At 46.1% G+C, this 22,865-nt stretch overlaps 1 protein-coding gene across 4 annotated transcripts in view; it reads left to right on the top strand.

The window, feature by feature from the left end:
* The first annotated feature begins 13,551 nt into the window (after window positions 1-13,551).
* Window positions 13,552-22,865, top strand: part of KHDRBS3 (KH RNA binding domain containing, signal transduction associated 3) — a 153,186-nt gene continuing 143,872 nt past the window's right edge. For 2 of the 4 annotated variants that reach the window (XM_055128258.1, XM_055128257.1), the window contains exon 1: window positions 13,552-14,035. In XM_055128258.1, coding sequence (XP_054984233.1) covers window positions 13,948-14,035 — 88 coding nt within the window. In that variant the 5' untranslated portion in view covers window positions 13,552-13,947. Of the gene's footprint in view, window positions 14,036-14,846; window positions 15,005-22,865 lie in introns of those variants that run through there. The other 2 variants (XM_055128259.1, XM_055128260.1) reach the window with 2 other exon arrangements.

Genomic DNA, 22,865 nt, shown 5'->3' with positions numbered 1-22,865 from the left:
TTGTCTGCCGCAGAAGCAGAAAGAGGGCTTAGATGGAGAGCAGGTATACTGGGGACATTGGTGGTGGAAAATGTGCACTGGTGGAGGGATGGGTGTTCGATCATTGTATGACTGAAACTCAAACATGAAAACTTTGTAACTATCTCACGGTGATTCAATTTTAAAAAAAGGAAAAAATGCTCTATATCAGGAAATCATCAGGAAAATGCAAATAGAAGCATCAGAGATACTAATACTCATCACAAAAAACAATGACAGAGTTGGCATAAATGTGGGAAAAAGGTACCGTTGCTCACTTATCATGTGAATGTTGACTTATCTAGCCTTTTTGGAAGACAATATGAATATTTCTCAAAAAAAAGTGAACTTCCTTATTACCCATAAATTCCATTCCTGTGAACTGTACTTTAAGTTCCCCAAAACATAATACAGAAAAGACATCCACATTACTTAGTTCATTGCAGTACTATTCACAATGACCAAATTCAGGAAATAGCCCAAGAACTCAAGAACAGATGACTGATTAAAGAAGCTATGGCACATAAGCACAGTGGAATATTACTTGGCCATAATAAAAGATGAAGTCATGTAATTTGCTGATACAGGGATGAATCCAGAGAGTATCATGCTGAGTAAAATGAGTCAAGGGAGAGAGACACAAATGATCTCACTCATATGCAGACTATAAAAAAAGCATAGTCTTAGTTCCTGAGAGGGGAAAAAAGTGGAAGAAAAAACTGCTTGCCATAGAGGAAGTCTAGGAAGTCAGATGGAAACCGAGGACATTGGTGGAGGAACATTGGTAGATACAAGTTGGAACATTGCATTCCTGAAACTCTTTCATGAATAGCTTTCTAACTTTGTAATTCATAAATAACGTGTAACTTTGTAATTCATGGTGGTGGTTCAATTTTTGAAACATAAGAGTGGACTTGGAACTTGCATTGGGTCATTGGGACACTGGAGAGTGAGAGAGTTGTCAAGATTGGGGTAAGAGAGGCCAGAGCTTGTGCCCACACTTCATCAACACGATGCTATCATGCTTTTGGACTCTCGACCAGAAAATAGGTATACAACAATCCTGAACAAGTGTATCAGACACTCAAGGGAAAAAAGAGAAATAAACCAAGCTGACATTCAGTATATCAATTCCAGATTTTTAAGACGAAATAGCTGACTGTTGCTCCTCTGAGTCCACCCTCTACCCTTTCAACACTCCTCTGCCTTGCACTGATTCTAGGGAGTGGCAATGGGAATCCCTCAACCTCTGGTTTGCTTAGATGCTGCCAATGGGATTTGCTCCACAGGGGAGGAAGAGTGAGGTCAAAGCATTAATTCACCTGGATCCTGCACAATGCTCATTGTCTTCTGTCTCTACAGCTGATGGAACTTTTGTTTGTTTTGTTTTTCTTTTAAATTGCTTTTTTTTCTCTTTTTTTTATTGAATCACCATGAGCTACATTTACAAAGCTTTCTTGTTTGAGTTTCAGTCATACAATAATCAAACACCCATGATTGTGAGCAATAGCCCAGCAGGTAGGGCGTTTGCCTTGCACACAGCTGGCCTGGGTTCGATTCCTCCACCCCTCCCAGAAAGCCTGGCAAACTATTGAAAGTATCTTGCCTACACAGCAGAGCCTGGCAAGCTACCCGTGGCATATTTGCTATGCCAAAAACAGTAACAACAAGTCTCACACTGGAGATGTTACTAGTGCCCGCTCGAGCAAATCGATGAGCAATAGGATGACAGTGACAGACAATGACAGACAGTGGATGAGGAACAATGTCCCCAGTATCCCTCCTCCACCCCATCTCACCCTTCCCCCTTTCTCTATGGCAGACAATTTTTCTCTTATGTTCTCTATACTTCGGGGAATTATGGTTTGCAAGACAGATAATGAGAGGCCATCATGTTTGATCCTTTATCTACTTTCAGCACACATCTCCCATCCCAAGAGATACCTCCAACCATCATTGACTTAGTGGTCCCTTCTCTATCCCAGCTGCATTCTCCCCCAGCTAATGAGGCAGGCTTCCAACGGTGGATCAGTCTTCCTGGCCCTGTCTCTACTGTCCTTGGGTATTAGTCTCACATTATGTTATTTAAAGATTCCATAGGTGAGTACAGTCATTCTATGTGTGTCCCTCTCTTTCTGACTCATTTCACTTAGTATGATACTCTCCATGACCATCCACTTATGAGCAGATTTCATGACATCATTGTTCCTAAGAGCTGCATAATAATTCATCGTGTAGATGCTCCAGTTTCTTTAACCAGTCATCTGTTCTCAGGCACTCAGGTTGTTTCCAGATTCTGGCTATTATGCTGCAATGAACTTAGTGCAGATGTCATTCCAACTGTGCTTTTTTGCACCCTCAGGATATATTCCCAGAAGTGGTGTTGCTGGGTCAGATGGAAACTCAATTTCCCATCAAAATGAACAAGAACAATCAGTGCTGGCTCAGACGTAGGGAGAAATGGACTCGGTTTTATTGTTAGTGGGAAAGCTGACTGGTCCAGCCTTTTTAGAAAACAATATGATCTGTTGGAACTTTGGGGATCTATTTTGTCCCTTATCTCCTCAGGTGTACATTGTAAAGGCTTCCCATTGTCACCCAAACTGTTTAATTTTTTTGTTCTTAGTTTCCTCTACTCCACACATACCTGGTCAATAGACCCATGAAGCTTTCTTTAATGACTCTGTTTGAGTACCTCATCCCTTTCCTTCAAGAAAGGATGAGGTATCACACCACAGAGACTAGCGCACATCCAAAAGAACAAAAGCAACCGCTGTTGGAGAGGATGTGGGGAGAAAGGGACCCTTCTACACTGCTGGTGGGAATGCCAACTGGTTCAGCCCTTCTGGAAAACAATATGGACGATTCTCAAAAAATTGGAAATTGAGTTCCCATTTGACCCAGCAATACCACTTCTGGGAATATATCCCAGAGAGGCAAAAAAGTATAATCAAAATGGCATCTGCACATGTATGTTCATCGCAGCACTGTTTACAATAGCCAGAATCAGAAAAAAAAATCTGAATGCCCTAGAACGGATGACTTGTTGAGGAAACTTTGGTACATCTATACAATGGAATACTATGCAGCTGTTAGAAAAAAGGAGGTCACGAATTTTTTATTTAAGTGGATCGGCATGAAAAGTTTCATGCTAAGTGAAATGAGTCAGAAAGAGAGAGACAGACATAGAAAGATTGCACTCATCTATGGCATATAGAATAACAGAGTGGGAGACTAACACCCAAGAGTTGTAGAAACAACTACCAGGAGGTTGACTCCATGGCTTGGAGGCTGGCCTCACATTCTGGGGAAAGGGCAACTCAGAGAAGGGATCACCAACTATAATGTAGTCGAAGGCCATGTGGGGGAAGGGAGTTGCGGGCTGAATGAGGGCTAGAGACTGAGTACAGTGGCCACTCAACACCTTTATTGCAAACCACAACAGCTAATTAGAGGGAGAGAACAGAAGGGAATGCACTGCCACAGTGACAGAGTGGGGTGGGGAGAGATGGGATTAGGGAGGATGGGAGGGATGCTGGGTTTACTGGTGGTGGAGTATGGGCACTGGTGAAGGGATGGGTTCCCGAACTTTGTATGAGGGAAGCATAAGCACAAAAGTGTATAAATCTGTAACTGTACCCTCATGGTGATTCATTAATTAAAAATAAATAAATTTATAAAAAAAAGAAAGGATGAGGTATTCTGATCAATGTATTCTGATCAATACATTAAATAAGAGGGAAGACAAAAGAAAGCACAAAGATGATTCTTTTTTATTCTGGCTTATAAAACTCAGAATAATGTGTGACTTTCTGAACAATAGGAACTGAAAAAAAAACATGTTACATGCATTTGTTCATCTCATCTTTTCCATTGGCTAAAAAAAAAAGATTTTATTAAGACTGGAGAGATAATACACAATGTCTTTGCCTTGCATATGGTAGACCTATATTTGATCCATGCCACTATATATGATTTCTGGAGCCCTGCCAGGACTGATCCATGAGCACAAAATTAGGACTAAGCCCTGAGCACAGATAAGTACGGGCCCAAACAACAATACAAAAGAAAACCAAAAAAATGAAGCAGTCAGGAACATAGTTAATAACTTTGGACTGTGCATTAGATGACATGAACACATCTGTCGGGTAAAGCAATGACATCTGGGGTTTCTAGTCCATGTCCTGAATCTGTTCTCCTAGCTCTATTGCCCAATATCACAGCCACTAGTCACAGATGGCTAATGAGCACTTGAACTGGAGCTATCATTAGCAAAAAACTATTTTCAAATATTAGCTAATTAAATTTAAATTTTAAATGGAGGCAGCATTAAAATAGTTTCCTGTTAAGCATAACAAAATAGTTTTCTTAGGAACAATCTTTGGCTGTTGAAAATTGGAGATATACAGTGGGTACAAATTGTACACTGGATTTCAGACTTAGCATAAAAAATTTAGACTGGTATAAAATACATCATCAGTATTTTATAATCATGGATTATATGTCAAAATACTATTATGGAGGGGAATAAACTACAGTATTGTACCTGATGATTGTTGCCACCACATAATGTATTATGCATTTTGCTTTATTTTTACATATTTTAACACTTGATTTATTTGTTTATTAATTTCTCTATTTTTTAAAAAAATTATTTAAGTCACCATGATTTACAGTGATAGATTTTCATGCATGGGGGAGATATTTTCTCCCCACCATGGTAAATTCTGTTCTGTAGACCTACTGACCTATTGACCTATTGCTTTAGATCATTTGTTAACCCCTTACTATTTTTATTATAGCCCTCATATGAAAGTTTATTCTATGTCTGTCCCTCACACATAGTGTTTTAAGTAATACCAGCAAAACTAACCAAACAATAGTGTCTGTAATGGTCACATGCCACCAGTTTGCGAGAGTCATAAGAATCCATGACCACTCTATGGCAAGATGCCATGACTCATTGTCATGAACTTCACCTTGGTGCTCACGTGGCTGCCAGAACAATGAAAATAAAATTTCCATTTGGTGTCCATTGAAGTCAGGACCTGCGCTAAGCTCGTATATCCACCAGTCTTCTTATGCAGCTGGTTTTTGTTTTGTTAGTTTCTCAGTACTTTGAGATTGTCCTGGATGTGCCAGGAATTGAACCCAGTCTGATGTCTCCAGCTCTCCTGTGGAAGTCTTAAAGGATTTTCATTGCAGGTAAGAAGCTTCCTTACAAGTAGGGAAGGAGGCTTTCTAGCCCCATCTCCCAAAATGCTAAGAATACTAGCCAGATAACAGTGTCTAGTTTCTTAGCCAGTGGCCTCAATCATGTCATACTCAGGGGTAACTTATTAACCATGAATAGATCACTGTGGTTTGTTGTGCTAAGTTGCTGCTGCTTTGCACACCTGATGCCAGGGTTTGTTGCAGGAAATCTGGAAAGAATTGATTTGCAGGGCAATGCTAGACAGAGAAAGCTGGAACTCCCGTATATACCAGCTGCCACCTGAGGCTGGGTCTGTTCCATCCAGTTGCCACAGTATGTTTCAGAGTGCGCCCAGTGCCCCGTTGAGAGCAAGCAAGAAATTCAGAAGTGTTACATAGACCTTCCACCTACAATAGGGCTAAAATCCAATCAGTGATAATGGTCTTGAGTTGGAAATATTGTGAACCAAATAGACAGGCAATGCACCAAATCTAACTAAAACTAACCTATCCTATATCAAATGCACCTAAAATCCTACAGTTGAGAAAAATAGTTGAGAAAAATGCTCTATAAAACGAAGCTATAAAACCAAGCTCCTGGAAGAGAGCAATGCAGAGTCTCTTGCCCCGAGCCTGGCTGTCTTCACCAGGGCCCCTTGGAGGGGATGGGTTGTGTTTCCCTCCCCACCCTGAGCAGAGCCTCGACAGTTGAAGATCTCTGGAACCCAGCCACAGCCACGCTCCAGGCCACTCTCCACACTTTCAGATGAGCCTTATGCATGAAGAAGCCAGTAGAGGAACCCAGGTGTGCGGGACCCATGGCCGAGATCTCCCAGGCTGCTTGGATTGGGACTGGGTTTCTTCCACCCAGATGCCCCGTTTTCCAGTAGCTAGGCAGCCACACCCACAAACTGCCCCTGGTGCAGTGTAATCCCATCAATGGCCAACATTCAGAGACTATAAAACCATGCTTCCGGAAGGGTGCGGCCTCTTACTGTCTAATTCTCCTTCTTGGAGAACCCGACAAGCTACCGAGAATATCTTGCCCGCATGGCAGAGCCTGGAAAGCTCCCCATGGCATATTCATACCCCAAATACTGTAAAAAATATATACATACCTCTCGGAGAGCCCGGCAAGATACCAAGAGTATCCCGCCCACATTGGCAGAGCTGGCAAGCTACCCGTGGCGTATTTGATATGCTGAAAACAGTAACGATAGGTCTCATCCCCCGTGCCCTGAAAGAGCCTCCAATCACTGGGAAAGCTGCTAAAATCTCAGGGCTGAGTGTAATAGAGATGTTACTGGTGCCCGCCTGAGTAAATCAACGAACAAAGGGATGACAGTGATACAATGATAGTGAAAAACATAATCTACTTTTAAAGTCTATTTTATACTCATGCTAAACTTCTCATGTAATTAATTGTTGAATATCTCATGCAATTTATCTAGAACTATACAGGAAGTGAAAATGCTTATATAGATTCTAGCCATTACCCATGTTTGAGCACACTTAAACTAACTAAAGTTTAAAGCACCAAACTAACACTAACTGCTGGATGATGGGGTCAGGACTGAAATGGGGCATCCTTTTTCTCTGTCTCTGGCTGCAGCTAGAAGCAAGATAGATAGTCAGGCGAAGGCTATTGGCTTTTGCAGGGTGTGGCTTGCTGGGAGGTTCAGCTTGTTGTCCCTTTATGAAGGGTACAATGCCTCTTAAGTATGAGGGCATCATGGATTATATCACCAACCTGAAAAAAAGGATCAAAATTCAAAATTTGAGTTTCTACTGACTATTGCTTTTGCATTATCAGAAAGCCAAAAATCCCTGCAAGTTGAATCGTTACAAGTCAGGGACCACCTATTTCACCAGAGTTAAAACCCTAAGAGAATAGTAAATGATGAGGGCTGCACGACAGGAAGATTAGTATCAGCTTACTTAAAAACACTGGGAACTTTGGGGGAGGGAGATGGGGTACCCAGCTGATGGATATTGGAATTATGTGCACCAGAAATCATTAATAACAGTGCTATAAATCACACAACCTCGATTAAAATGAAATTAAACAAAACTAAACAAAAAAGAGATACCCTGATAATAAAACACATTAGAAAATGCACAGATGAGTGACTTCCCAAAGTCCATTTTTGTTTTGGGAAGAAATACTTCCTGCTGTAATTCAATGTACATGAGTGCATGTCCTTTCTTCCACGGCCAGTCTTCAGCTTCTTTCTTTTTTATTTGCAGAGAAAAACCACAACAAGCTCACAATTTTATACGAGAGCTGATGTGCTTACATTCCTCGCAGACTCTAAAATTGTCATCACCCCCTTGGTAGCTGTTTGGACACGAAAGAAAACTTGACATGTGCAAAAATTTTGTTGGTTTCTAATCATTTTGCCATATTCAGTCGTGGACATATTTTTTTTATTGTTGCATTCTGTTAATGTGTATGGGATTGTTTTGTGTGTGTTTCTATGCATGCTGACAAGAAAGAGTAGTTGAGGATATGGGCATGGGTGTTTTTACTACTGTGGCAATAATGTTTTACATTTCAACAGGGTCGGCCCAATCACAGCCACTAGCAAAGCACCAGAGGTCTCAGGAATGTGATGCATTGTGCAAACACTGCAAGTGCTTTGGCCATCCAGAATCACTTATTACCTTTCTGTCCAGAAGTACAGAATGGGGATGGGGTGCTGATCCACAGAGAAAAATAATAAAACATTTCCCAGGTGGTTTTATCTGGAAACTCAGAACATTCTTCAGGGTTTTCTCTGCAAATCTTTATTGTTCTCATCAGATCTCAATAAAAGAGGAAGAGAACAACTGTTATTGGCTGCCCTTTTACAAGCTCCGAGATGGAAAGATTTGGATTTCGAAGAGAGGACGGAGTCAGGCAGTGATGGGTCAATTACATGGGGCCCTGCCTAGTCAAGACTGCCTTGGGGCAGCCAACTGACCCCTGGCATGTCAATTCTTGTTACATTCACCATTTTCTCAAGTGTTTGTGTTTAAAATAGATGAGAGTTGAGCAGAGAGACAGCCGGGATTTAGACTTTCCTTATTCTCTTGCTTTATCACATATACAGATAATCTGTGTCCATATATGTATATATATGTGTGTGTGTGTGTGTGTGTGTGTGTGTGTGTGTCTTTATCTCTTCCTTTTCTTTTGTCTTCTTTACCTCCTTGCTACCATTTCTTAATTTCTGTTCCCTATACTTTTCATTTAACATCACTTTTATTTTCCATTTCCCTGTGGTGGAGTTCAAGTCCTAGGTGAGGCTTATTTTGTTGGAGGTTGCCAACCTCAGGTTCAACGCGAAAACCTTCTGGGGTAGGAGCTGCCAGATTTGGCCACTAGGGGGTGCAGTGGAATAGCTGTGGTTTCAGCAGCTGCTGGAAGGCGGTTCAGGACGCCTCCTCTCTGGTGAGGGGGAGACAAGGGAGAATGGAACAGACAGGGAGGGAATGTGGAAACAGAGGCAGCGAAAACGCTTTCTGGTATATGAGTGATCGGACCTATAGGTCCGCTTCATTCACAGTCATGGATATAAAGTGTGTGTGTGTGTGTGTGAGTGTGTGTGTGTGTGTGTGTGTGTGTGTGTGTGTGTGTGTGTGCAAGTTTCTACTTACTTACCTGCGGTCACTAATTTTCTGGGCAAATTTCTTCATTTCTAAAACTTGTGACTGTGAACTAGCTGGTCTCCGTAGCTCCTTTCGTCCATATTTCTAAGCAGTGTCTGAGCAAGTGTGGGCAAGTTGACAGAGTCAAACAGGAGAGAGGCAGCCACGAGCAGATGAGCTGGTCTGTCTTCGTAGGGGGCTCCTGATTGACGGGAGAGCCCTGAATGCTGTGAGGATTCCCGCCTTGCATGGGGTTCTCTGGGGTCCCCCTACATGCCTGACCGTGTCTTTTCGGGTTCGAGGTTTGAAAATGCATTTTTTAGGCTGTGACTGAAGCGGGATCCGAGTGAACGTTCTTGGTGTCTTTCCCCCTGACACGTACATGACTGATTTCTAAGTCAGGCTGTGCCATCTTTTGGTGCTTGTCTTACATGACAAACTCATTTGTCTCCAGGAGCTGGGAAGCGGCGCTCTGAGGAGACGAGCTGCTTCTCCAGGCACGTGGCCGCAAGGAGCATCGTGTGTTTGCTGACCTCCAGGCTGGGTCCTGGAGCCGTGGAGGCCAACTGGACCCTCGCAGGCAGAGAGGGTCCAGAGATCTCAGGATCCAGAGACATTTCTGTGTGGGAGGAGGAACACAATTATGCTTGTGGTGTGGAGGCCGAATGGAAAAGATGTGAGTGGAGTCAGTGTGGCTATGCAGAGCTTGAGGCTTCCACTGAAATGTGGCTTAGACAGAGCTGCCTGAATGGAAGAGGAAGGAGGGTGGGTAGTGGCGTCTCTTTGGCGCTGGGGAGCTTTGCTGGTGATATTTTTCACTGCAGAGAGTCTCTTGTTTGCACGCCTGGCTGTCTTCCCTGGGGCATCTCGGAAGGGATGGGCTCCAGCTTCCCTCCCCACCCCGAGCAGAGCTCCCGGCAGCCCAACACCACCGGAACCTAGCTACAGCCATGCTCGAGGCCCCTCTCCACCCTCTCCACACGTTCAGACAGGCCTCATGCATGAAGGTACCGGCAGAGGAACCCAGGTGTGTGGAGTCCCATCAACGGCCACCATCTAGAGAGAGATTTAGCAAGCTCCCAGAAGCGATATCTTGTAGCCTACTTCTCCCTGGGTGATGGTGGTTTGGGAACTGCTCCCTCTCTCCAGGCCTGAGAGGTTGATCCAGGCCTGTGATTTGCAGAGAAAAAGCAGCCAGAGTTCCCTTCTGGTTCTTCCCCTTCCCTTTTCTTCTCCCCTCCTGTTCTTCTTCCTCCCTCCCTCCCTCCCTCCCTCCCTCCCTCCCTCCCTCCCTCCCTCCCTCCCTCCCTTCCTCCCTCCCTCCCTCCTTCCTTCCTTCCTTCCTTCCTTCCTTCCTTCCTTCCTTCCTTCCTTCCTTCCTTCCTTCCTTCCTTCCTTCCTTCCTTTCTCCATTCCTTCCTCCCTTCTTCCTTCCTTCTTCCATCCCTCCCTCTCTCCCCCTCCCTTATTTTTCCTTTCTTTCCTTCTTTTAATTGATACATAGATTTTATTCATTTATTCATTTCTTTTTATTTTTATTTTTTTAAATCACATCCAGTGGTGCTCAGGGACTGTCTCTGGCTCTGGGCAGTTGGCAGGGCTCAGGGACAATGTAGAGAGCCAGGGTGGACCCAGCCTAGAAGAGCCTTAAGCCCTATCTTATCTCTCTGGTCCTTATAATATTTCTAGTTTGTTTGTGGGTCACACCTGCTGTTGCCCGGGCTATAACCGGCCCTGTTTTCTCTCCAGTCTGGGGGTTCACTCCTGGCAGTGCTGGGGAGACCGGGCCAGCCAAGGATCAAACCCGGCCTCTAGAATTCAAAGCATGTGTTCAGTCTGGCCTGTGTCGTTTCTTACTGCAGCTTGGGCCTCCAGCCTGGGAAATAGAAATTGTATGGACGGAATAAGGGTCCTGAGTGTCTCTGGCCTGAGGTGACTTTGGAAATCGTTTCTGTGCGTGTCAGTCTCCTATCCCCAGAGCTGTCAGTTTACATGGCCCGTGCTCCTGAGTGCACACCTGGAGAGCTCTCGGCTCAGACAACCTGAGGTCGCCCTACATCCTGCATCTGCTTGCCAAAAGCAAAAGCAAAACCCTACTTTTTCTAAGCACCTGTTTTTTTCATCTTCAAGGGGAATCAGAAGGTTGATGCCCGTGGTATGATCATGTCATGAAGACCAGAAGAGCTGGCACCGAGGCATGGAGGTGCCCAGCGCCAGAGGCCTCGGACCAGGTTGGTGGGTGGGGACAATCTCCTCGGCTCCTCGCAGGGACATTCATCTCCTTCCTCCCTGGGGTTCTCTGGGCTGCTCAGTGGCTCCTGCCCTCTTGGATGCGTCTATGGGAAGGAGGGTCCGGAGCAGGAGATTCAGTGCCGTGGCTGTCAGCTTCCCGGCAGGGTAGCCCTCCTACCCAGCTGCTGCCAGGGCTTCTCTGCCAACTGCTGGGATGTGGGGCGAGATCTAGCCGGGAAAGGGTCTCAGAATGCTACCTGGGAGGGTAGGAGAGGGATGGGAGAAGAAACAGTTGTCCTGTCGGGTGCCCTGGGCATCTCTTGTTGATCCCTAAGCTGTGGCGCTTTTGAAAGACCGAGTCTTTATCCTCAGCGTCCTGGTGATTAAACAATATCTTCCCTACAGGGCACTGGGGGAATTGAAAGTCCTGACTACAAGATGCCCTGGCATCATGCCCAGCACTAAGTAAGTGCTTAGCAAAAATCAGTGCTTACTCAAGGTCTGTGAAGTTCCCAGTGGAAAGGGGAGTGTAAGATCAAGTGTCACCGGGCAGCCCTGGGGTCCAGCCCCCGCAAACTGCTGGAGGAACTCTCCTGTCTTTTTCCTGTGAAAAGCACAGGTCATGCGGGAGCTCCAGCCCTTGGATTAAGTCCCAGGGTGCGAATGTGTGTTATTCCTAGTGGTGGGGCTTGGGCTTTACAATCTAATGCTGAAAATGAGAAAAATTACAAATCCAGCCAATGTCCTCCCGGATGGAGAGTGAAACCCAGGTTTTGGGGACACGGATGGCAAGCTTAGACCGCTTGAGATGGCAAGGGGAGTCAGGAGGGAGCCGGGGCAGCTGCTGGCCACACTGATATCCTCTGAGGTCGGCGCCAGTCTCAGACCAGCAAAGAAGCATGTCCACTGGGCAACTTAACTCGGGGACAATGCTTCACCCCGGAGTCCCACGGCGAGCCAGGGGGGCAGAGCTGGTATTTTGTGGGGGAGTGGATATTAGGGGGAGTCGCTATCCTTCTGCAATGACATGTTAATCTTCCTGACTTTCTCATTAAATTTGTTCTCCGGTCCTCTCCACTTTACAGATGGATTTTGTTCAAGACACACAGCTATCGAGTGGCAGAGCTGAGAATCCCAGCCGACTGTTGTCTGGTCCTGGGACTATCCACTGCCTGTGGCTTAGACCAGAGAGAGACAGGAAGAGATTCTACCTGGGTCTCAGGAATGTGACCTCCTCTGAGAGCCTGATATGCAGGGCTGAGCAGGGAATGGGGGCTTTACAGTGACCCCTGTGGGTGTTGAAGGCTGGGAAACACAGACGTAGAACTGCCTCCATGCATCAAGCCTGCAGGAAGGATGTTTCCAGGCCTGAGCAGGGTCAGTCACTGGGGTCAGTCACTCCCACAGACTCTGGGCCCTCCCACAGCTATGCCAACACTCCCCCCCCCCCCCATCCTTCCTCACAAACAAAACACCTGATCGACTGGTGAGATGCTGGTGCCTTGAGGAAAACAGGATGCCAGTTCTTTGGAAAGGAAGTCTGACTTCTAGGGGGAAACCTGCCATACCTTGAGGTGGGGCATGGTGGGCACTGTTAACCGGCGAGCCCTTTAGCCTGGCAAGTCCTGGGAAGACTGTCCAGCAAAGTGACACTGAGACCAGGACAGGACGCAGGGGCTTGACTCGGAAAGGCAGGGCAGAATCCCTGGGTCGCTGAGGACCCACCACCACAGAAAACCCAAAGAGGGCTGTGCAGGGGGAGCCTTGAGGTGTGTGTGTGGAGGGTGGGGTAGGGGTGTGGGACAAAGAACAATAAAGGACACAGGCACTCAAGTGCCTTCCAGGGGCTGCCCTCTGCTAGGGGTCCACCCGGGGTGCAGCTTCCTCAAGCTCTTCCAGCCAGGCTGAGGGGCAAGGAGAACGACACACGGGGCAAATGCGGAGGACAAGCAACGTCCCTGAAGGGCACCCCAGGGTTTATGTAACTGCCCTCCACCCAGGGGCTCGGGGAGCTGGACAGGCAGAGCCCGAGCCCTGGAAAGCATGCAAGATCTCTCGCTTTGTGTCTTTGCAAATAGAGGGAGTGGTGTGGGGGGAGCAAAGAGACACCAGAGTTCAGGAAGCCCAGGGAGCTTGACAGAGCAGGACATTCGCCCATCTCCTTGTGTTTCTCCTGTCAGGCTTGGGGTGTGTGTGTGGGGGGGGTGGGGTCCCAGTGCGCGGCTCTGTCCCAGCCCACTCCCGCGCTGGGTGACCTTGGGTGAGCCGCTCGACCTCTCTGGGCCGCAGTTTCCCAGGGCCTGGGTCCGGGCGATGCAGTCATCCTAGAGCATCACCGTCCGGCCCAGGCCCAGGGGGGCGGGGTGGAGATGGGGGGCGGGGGGAGAGGGCCGGGCGGGAGGCGCCCCCGGACGCCCGCGGGGCGCGCGGCTCGGGCGGGCGCGGGCGCAGCGCGCAGGCGCGGGGCGGGGCGCGGCGGCTCGGCGCGCGCGGGTCGGAGCGCGCGGCGCGAGGCTGAGCTGGGCCGGGCGGCGGCTGGCGGGGCTCGCAGGGACCGCCCGAGGCTCTCGGAGCGCGCCCGTCCGCGTCCCGCTCCGGCCGCCGCGGGCGCGGGGCAGGAAGCGCGCCCGCACCGCAGCCCACAGCCTAGGCGCGGGGGGCACTGCGCGGCCGGCCGGCTCCCCGACCGGGTGTGCCGCCGCCCGGCCGCCCGCCCGGCTTGGCTCCGCCGCGCCGCGGGCCGCCGGCAGAGTCTTGGGGGGGCGGTTTCGCGCCGCGGGGGCGCGCGCGCCGGCTCTGGGTGGGGGGCGCGGGGCCGCCGCTGCCCGCCCGCCCGCCTCGTCTCCAGGTCCCGGGCCCCGGCTGCGGGCGAGCATGGAGGAGAAGTACCTGCCGGAGCTGATGGCGGAGAAGGACTCGCTGGACCCCTCCTTCACGCACGCTCTGCGGCTGGTGAACCAAGGTGAGGGGCGCGCGCTGCCCGGCAACTGCCCCCCGCGGCCGTTGGGGGCCCCCACGGCGAGCCGGGACCTGGTGTCGGCGCGGGGCGCGCGGGGCGCGCGGGACCCGGACTGTGGGACTGGCTGGAGACAGACCCGGGGGACGCTGGGGGGCAAGGCGGGGGGCACCCGGGGAAGGGTCCCGGAGGGTTCGAGGGTGAGCGGGGAGGGGGGGAAGAAGGGACTCCCTGGGGCGGGGTAGGGGGCAGCCCGAGGTGTGATTTTGGGGGGAACGTGCGGAGGAAGGAGCAAGGAGCGGCTGGATGCGCCTTGAAGGAAGCCTTGGGGGACTCGAGGATGCCCGGGGAAAACTTGGGGAGGGGGGAGGCCCGCGAACATCGGGGGCTTGGTTGGGGCGGGGGTGGGCAGGCTGGATGCTGATCTCCGGGTGTGAGGTGTCTCACGAACCCGGGCAAGAGCCGGAGTCCCACGGAAGGGGTCCAGGGGGTTCAGTGCCAGGAAAGGGGAAGGAACAGGTGCGTGGACCGGTGGGGAAGTTGGCGTTCCCGGGGGTCAGGCCCGCACTGGAGCATCTTAAAGGGGGTCCGGTGCATGCAGGGGCAGCCTCTCTCTCTCCTCCGGTGCCCGGGCTCCAGCGTGGGTGGTTCCCCCATCCCGGGGCTGGGCAGCTCCTGCCAAGTCTTGGAGAGAGGGGTTGCTGTGGGGGTAAGAGAGGGGACCCCCCCCCCCCCCCGGCTTGGCTTGCCTGCCCTCATTGGTGGCTGGCTGGCTTGGCGTCCGGACCCCTCCTGGCCCAGGCGTCTGTGCTACCTGTGTCATTGTGGTTCCACATCGGTCAGCGCGGAGTGGAAAGCGTCCTGGGAGGCCGGGGGACCCTGGCACGGGGGTTTATGGAGGCGTGCCTGTCCCGAGGACACTGTTCCCTGGCTTGTTCCTTCTCATACTTCCCGAGTAGTCTTCTGGGATGGACGGTAACTGAAGGCTCCTGTCTCCACACCCATGCTCCGCTCCTCCCTTGCAACCCATATGCGTTTCAGATAAAGGGGTGCTTGGCGGCGGTGGTGGGGGGGCAGTGGGCTCCTCTCCTGATGAGTGAGGGTAGAAACAATCGGGTCCCATCTCCCAGCTTTTGCTTGAATTTAACTTAGTGTGTTTCCCCGAGTCCGGTCAGGTCTGTTGGTCTTCATAGCATCGGTGGCTCTTTTCTTGGTTGCAAGTGGAAGATGTAACAAACATCTTCCGCATGCATGTAGCGATCTATCTGTGGTTTGAAGTAGCAACCTCCGGTATTTGTCTATTACAAATTGCAATTTGCATCCGGTTCCAGTCAGATGTGCGTGGCGGTGCTGGTGCTGATGGATAGACGCCCTGTCTCCCAGAACGTAAAGCATTGGTATTTGTCCGGGGAAAGGAAATCAGTTCACAGAGTGTTGTCGTTTTATTTTTATTTCGGGCTTATTTTTATTATTTTCACAGGCGTGTAGAAAAGTAATGCGTTTTTTACAGAAAAAGAGAAAAGTTTTATTCCCCCTGCGCTGGCGAACCATCCTATACCTGGGTTGTTATTCTTTGCTTTTTATGATTTACAGGGATCTTTTGTTGGCTCCTGGGGTGTAATCCCTTTGAAAGGAATTTCTTTGTACACCGTGTGCAACCATTGGCATTAGAAATATTCTGAAATAGGAAATCAAGTGCTTGTATTAAGTAGCTGAATCAAAGTTGTATTCAATGACTGATAGTGCAAAAGTGTAATGAGTTATTTATAAGTCAGAATTGTGTGTGTGTGTGTGTGTGTGTCTTGTCTGTCTGTCCCTGTGTATCCCGGTGTCTGTCAGTGTGTCTAGTCTGCTTGCATTGGCCCTTTGTTGCAATAGTGTTGTCTTGTACATTCTTTTGGTTTCTGTTTTTGCTAGGTTAATGGCTTCCAGTTTCTTGAAACAGATATTAGACCGTGTTGCTGTTTAAGAGGGTTTTATTTGTCAGATTTTGAACCTCATTACTTGGTCATCAGAATTGTAATTCCTGTAAGATACAGTTTCTCACATGGAGCAGCTTTGTGAAGGAAGACGGAGTTGCTACACAGATGCTTTTATTCCTATTCATTTAGATGATTTCAGACTGGAACATTTCCCCCTTAAATCTTAGGCTACAACACAGAAGGCTAAGCTCTATCATCTAAAATATTAATTATTTTCTGTTATGTAACTCCCAAATTACAAGTACATTTTGAAAATAGTGTCTTGGATCTGAATGTGATTAGAAAGCTTTGGTTTTAAATCTGTTAACCATCCAATCCCTGAAGCCTTTTTATTCTTATTTAGCCCTATTATTTGCCTCTGAAGGAAACTTTTTTTTAAGAGATTATTTCAGGTCTTTCTGCTCGAACCAATATTCCAGCTCCAACTTACTCAGTTTTGATAGCTCAGCAACGTAGGAGCCCTTATTTAATTGTGGAGTGGTATGAAACAAATACTTGCTAACAAATGTTAACTAACAGATGTTAAAAACACCTAACGTTTACATAGTAGTTCAAAGTTTCCAAGACTCTTTAAGGTTCACAGTATCTAGTTCTATTATCAGACTTGCATTCTGGTGAGTCAGATATACATATCTCTGTTTTTCAGTGAAGGGACCTAGGGCTTAAGCAGGTAGGCAGCTGGGGATTTAATTTAAGCTCAGGTCTTCTGTTTCTGAAGATCACTATACTTTGTGTTACTCTTTCCAGAAAAACAAAACAAACAATACAAGACAGTGTAAAGAAATGTTGCCCACATGCTAATTTAAAGCTTAGTAAAGATGTACGGCATTAATATGCTTGCTTCCTGCTGATTGGATTTCTGAGAAAGTATTTTTTCCCCCTTGTATTTGTCTAGTGCTCATCTTTGAGTAACCAGCATTTTTGCGAGGTTTATTCTGTAGGATTTTAATGTTCAGGCCAAGACTCTCTTTAGTATTAAAATACCTTTCCATGACTAATGGCATTTCTTTACGGTAAGGAAACCACTTATGATTAAATAAGGTAATAGTCACAGAAATTAGTATTTGTAAGCATTAATCAACTTCCTAGATGAATTACATATTTTTAAATAATCTTTAGGAATATCAGCTGGGATGTCATCTCTGTATGTGATTCTGTGTTGCCATCAGCTACCTTTTGTAATTTGTTCCAAATACTTATTTCATAGGTGGTTATTGATTGCTAATTTTTATTTTCTCAGGATAACTGGTTCTCCTTCTCATCCTGTGAGTATTTAATACTTTTGTTCCGTTACTGAAAGCAGTGTGTGCTGTTTACGTGGTATTAAAGCCCAATCAAAGAACATAGACTTTAGTATTCTTTACCCACTCCATCCGCCCAACCCCCCCTTGCAGGAACACACTCAAGTGCCATAGAGTGGATTGATACTGTGGTTTCTTGCCAACAAGGTTAATTGGAGATGAAAGTAGCATTGCATGTTTCATCTTATACTTGCTGGTAGGGGATGTGCTGACTCTTACTAAAAAACACTTCGGAAAATTCGTATGCATTATGATTTAATCCCACTCTCTGGCATTGCTCTGGATGGTTTTCCGTCCATGCCAAGTAACCATTAAATAAGATTACATAACCCTGTATTTTTAATTACGTGTTATAATATATGGATTGGTAGCTGGTTCTCTGCCAAGTTATATTTAGTTGCCAGTTACAAGAGGAAGTAGAGCAAAGGATTCAAGATTGAGGTGGTCTGTTTGAATCTAGATAAAGTGCTTTTGGCGCGGATGTGGGGAGAAGGGGACTCTCCTTCACTGCTGGTGGGAATGCCGACGGGTTCATTCAGCCTTTCTGGAAAACAATATGGACGATTCTCAAAAAAACTAGAAAAATTACATGAGGGGGTGACACATACATAATCAAGTGCTATTGGTATTTTAATGTGCTTTTCATATAATATCATTTTCTCTAATACTAGTATTCTTGGTGTTTCAGGTCACAGGTTTGGTCAGAATATATAATAAGAGAGAAGCTAGTTACTTAGCTCTGTATGCATTTCTTCTTTCAGCAAAATGTGAAAGTGTCAGTAGGGGAGAGGGAGAATGCTGCTTTGGAAATTAGTTTTTATTTGCTTGAATGCTGTGAGCCCTGTAATGAGAGCAAAGAATGAGAGTTAATATTGCAAAACTAGTTTTAGCTGTGGTGTCTTCATGCAATTTTTTTTTGTGTGTGTGTGTGTGTGTGTTTAATGCCAAGGGGGATAGGAGGGGGCTATTTCATTTGTAATCGCTTTTCATAGGTTCAATTTGTGTTTTTGTGTTTTGTATTTTTGACAAGCCACTTCACCTTTTCTCAATTTTCTGGAGCGTGTGCATGGTTCACAGTGCTCCGGTCAGTGTGGCTTGCAGTACTCTGGCATCTGTGCTTTTGCCATGTGCTTAACTGAGAACCCACTGTGCCGCTGTGTATTATGGTGCTGTGTGTTGAAGCCAGGTCCTGGGCCAGTTTGTGCAGAGAGAAGATGGGGTGCCCTCTCTTGGCAGCTCCGGCTGTCCTGCCTTCCATAGGAAGTGGGAATTTCTGCTGTGGAGAAGCCCTCTCCTCCCCTGCGGAGTGTCTTAGCAGCACTTGAATCATTCCCTTGAAATAGTTACAGTATGGTTTAGATTTAAAATAAGTCACCAAACTGAAGTTGAGACGTCACAACATTTTTGAGGCAGGTCTCTGTGCCGAACTTGTTTGTGATTTTCATACTGGTAAGTTTAGTGATGTAGAGGTTGTTAGCCTGACTTTTCTCAGTTGTAGCGAGAGACTCCAGCAACTAAAGTGACTTAGCCGAGGTGCCTGACGCATCTGACAGTTCAAACTTTATTCTGTTTTCATCACACAGCACTTACCTTTAGAGGCAGGGAAGATAGATTTTACACATTCCGTAACACCAGAAAGGAGGATGGAAACTTCTTGTGGAAGTTGAAAGACATTCTCTGTATCTATCCACTTTATCCGTCATCCTTCACACATTTGCTCAAAGGTTATTTCCTCTCATCATGTCTTTCTCTGAATGGCTGAGAGAGCCAGTTTGCTTGTAAGCTGTAGTGGCCGGAAACTCATACTGTGTGCCGTGGGTCTCTTTGTCTTCCTTGGGAGAAGGTGAACTTTTCGGGAGGCCAGGTATGACATCTCTTTGTGTCTTTGGCATGTCCACAGAATTCCTCATGCATAGCCAGAGGTGAAAACTGGTGAACTCCAATCTTCATTTGAGTGTCCTATGTTGACTATCATAAAGGGAGAAATATTAGAAAGTGCATTTGAAATTCAGCAGCCACTGTACAGATCTGCTTGTTTCCACTTTAGAGCATCTGCATTCAGTGGGCACTGAAGAAGTCTCTCTATATGTTAATTATCATAAAGGAAGAAAGATTAGAGAGCACATTTAGAATTCAGCCGTCAAAATAGAGCTTTGCTTGTTTCCACTTTAAAGCATCAGCATTCAGGGGGTACTGAGGAAGTCTCTGAGCTCAACAATGTGAGAGAAGGTTCTAAGTGAATTTCAGTGTTAAACAAGCAGAAGAACATCTCAGTCTTCTTTAAATGTGGTAGCACAGTAGGGGTCCTTCTTTGGAAGATAATGAGGAAGTGTTTTTAGATCTGTGTTGAATCAGATGTTTATTTACTTTTATTCTTTTTTTGAGGAGCTTTCTAAGCCAGTGCATGATAATACAGTTAGCTCTTTCTCCAAATACCTAGTAAGATTTATTTAAAAAAAAAAAAAAAAGACTAAGCAAGCCATTTGGAGAGCCTGTCTATTGGTGGTGGGGGTGGGGTGGGAGGGCAGTAGGGGCAAAGGGAAGTTCTCCTATACCTTGCTGTCCTCTGGGCTTACTCCAGGTTCTGTGCTCAGGAATCACTTTTGGTGGGTGCTGGAGGGTGAGGTAGGTGGGATGCTGGAGATTGAACCCAGGTTGGTCCTGTGCAAGTGAAACATGCCGTGACTTCCCTACTGTCTCTCCAGTTCCCGGAGTCCCTGTCTCCTGCCAAATAAACCTAACCTGAAGGAGTTAACCTGCAGTGTCAGGTGCCAGGCACGCACCCAGAGCCAGAGGAACAACTGAAATTGCCGAGTGAATGCAAACAGTGACTTTATAGGACCTGCGTGCTCCTTGATCTAGTTTCTGCTAAGTGAAGATTGAAGTCTTTATTTTTTTTTAGCCTTTCTGCACCCCTCTCCCCAATGGATATAGAGTTTCATTAGGATTGGGGATAATGATTTTAGTAAAAGCTGCCAAATTGGGGGGTTCTGCATGGCTTTCCATGCAATCTCTGATCCCCACAGCATCTTGCAAGGTAGGTGGTTTTATCTCCTCCCTGCCGCCTTTGTTTTTTCAAATTCAGCATCTAAGACTCACAGAGGCAGAGTTCCTTGCACAGTTAAGATGCACAGCTTTGAGTAAATCAGGCTGAAATTTTAATCTGTCTAGCATTTTGATGGGGTGCTTTAAGAGACGCCATAAAAAGGACAGATTGAACATTGTTGCTTGTTTTTAAGTAAATGTTTCATTATAGCAGGCACCAGTTAGGAATTTCCTTTGGTGTTGATTTTTAAGAGAAGTTCCCAAAATGTGTTTTACCGAGGAGGAGGTCAAGTCACTTTCGTTTCCTATTTCTCCAGCGGTGCTTTCCATCTTCAGGAAGCACTTAAGGTAAGACTTTAACGTTTGCCTATTTCAGTGACCAAGGGAGGAAATGGGAAAAAAAATTGTATAGGAAGTTAAGTCAAATTCTTAATAAAATTTTTTATATAAGGAATCTCTCAGAGCCCCGTACTCTCTGTAGTCAGCAAGGTTGGTTACAGGTTTTCTGTCAGTGATTTCTGTTGGTTTATTATTTTATTATCTAAAATATTGGCTCACAAAAGAACAGAAAAGAAGCATGCTGAGAGCATACATAATGCATCTTCAAATAGTGATTTGACTCTATGAAACTGGGGGGGGGGGTGAAGTGGGCCTAGGGGTGGCACTTCCTTGCCTTGTAGTTGCTAATACTGTAGGTTGCCATTACTCAAGGGCTTTTTCTGGGTTAAATTTATATGCTTTCTTTTTAATTAACTTTTTCTAACTTAAAAAAGCAAATCGTTTCATTTTACAGGTGAGAAAACTAAAGGTGAAACAATTTGCCTACCATCAGACAGCTAATAAGTGATAAAAACCAGGATGTAAATGTGTAGGTACCCACCTCCAGAGCCCTGGACTGTAGAAACTCAAGTGCTCTTTCTGTTTTATTTTCTTGGGAATTTTATTTTTATTGTGCAATAACAGCTCTAATATTTAATGGCCTGTTATTAGGTATTAAATGTGAGCAGAAATGACTGTACAGAGGCAGATGGTGGTGTGATAGGATGGGATGGGGCCTTTTGTGATCAGTTGGCAGCATGGCAAGTCTGTGGGGATGGTATTGTATGGGAATTGACCTCCTAAGGGAAGAAGTACTACAGAAAGCTGCAGGATTTGGGGGAGGTGACACTTCCTAGCCTTGTAACCCTGCCTGGTTCTCCAGTTTCTGTTGACCCACCTGCAGAATTGGGACCTTATGTGGAGCTTTGTGTTTTAGACAGGAGGTAGCAGAGTCTAACTCATAATAATAAGTGTTTAATAGAGGTTACTTGCTCTTCTTACAGAATGTCCAGAAACAGGTGTGTGAGTATCTGCATCACTTCGTGACATAAAATATGGACTAATAACATAGAAATCACTTAGTTTCACTTCTTAGAGAAATTTTGTTACCTGAAAAGATTTTAGTTTTCCAGTACTGGAGATACTAGAGAAAAAAAAACCTATTCTTTAAGAAGCTTCTTTCATTAATACTCTACAAAATTAGCAACAGCGTTGATTGATTTTTATTATGCTATTCAGAGAGCAGTATCTGAAAATTAAATTCACAGATGAAACTTTCTTAAGCAGTTTTGTGACTCTACATCTGTTTATGGCTGGACACTCAGGGTTCACTTCATCCAATCACAAGGTAACAACTGGTCAACTATATACTTGCATAATTTTTTAAAATTCCGTAATTTTCCACCAATCAGCCCCTGCTGCTGTTTTAAGTACAGTTAAATGCTGTTTTAGTGTACACTTATGTACATTAAAAACTATCACCTGTCGTCCTATTGCTCATCGATTTGCTTTAGTGGGAGCCAGTAACATCTCCATTGGTTCCTGACGCATGCTAGTATAGCCCAAGGGTGTCTGCTCGCTCCAGGAACACGAAGAGCATCAAACCAGTCATTCAAGGTCTTGACGAAGAAGTCAGACCATCTTGTAGGTGGGTGGCCAGGTGTTCTTTTGACGTCCTGTGGAATGCAGTCGTTAATGGCTCTAGTCTAGTGGTTGTCTCCACTGGACATTAAAAGGTATATGGCATATTATTGATGTTCTTCCTTGATATAAGGAGCATGAGTATTTGAGTACACCCTTTTTGATCTCTCTTTTTGATTTAGATCTTACACTTGGGGTCACTGTTGGTTCAGCTCCAGTGGAGAAACTATAACGGAGAGAAAGGATTGTACCCTTTTTGGGGGAATTTTTTTTCCGTCACTATTTTTGCTGGTTGTGATCTTTGCTTCCACTAGATGGCACTGCGCATAGCTAGGTTACCCCACTGTGGTAGCTGGCTATTCCTGAATCTCACTAGATGTAACAGCACATTTGGATTGCTTCTGATTTTTGCAATTATTGAAAAAAAATTAGTATTTCTTACATTTTTAGAGGTATAAACTAACCAGTATTTCTAGACAATTATGAATTATTTTAGTTTTGTAACCACTATTTTTTTAGTCCTGAAGTTTGCTGAAACTTTTGCTTTGT

The sequence above is a fragment of the Sorex araneus genome, chromosome 2, assembly GCF_027595985.1.
Source record: "Sorex araneus isolate mSorAra2 chromosome 2, mSorAra2.pri, whole genome shotgun sequence".
NCBI classification, from domain to species: domain Eukaryota; kingdom Metazoa; phylum Chordata; class Mammalia; order Eulipotyphla; family Soricidae; genus Sorex; species Sorex araneus.
This window is presented reverse-complemented; position numbering and strand designations above follow the sequence as displayed.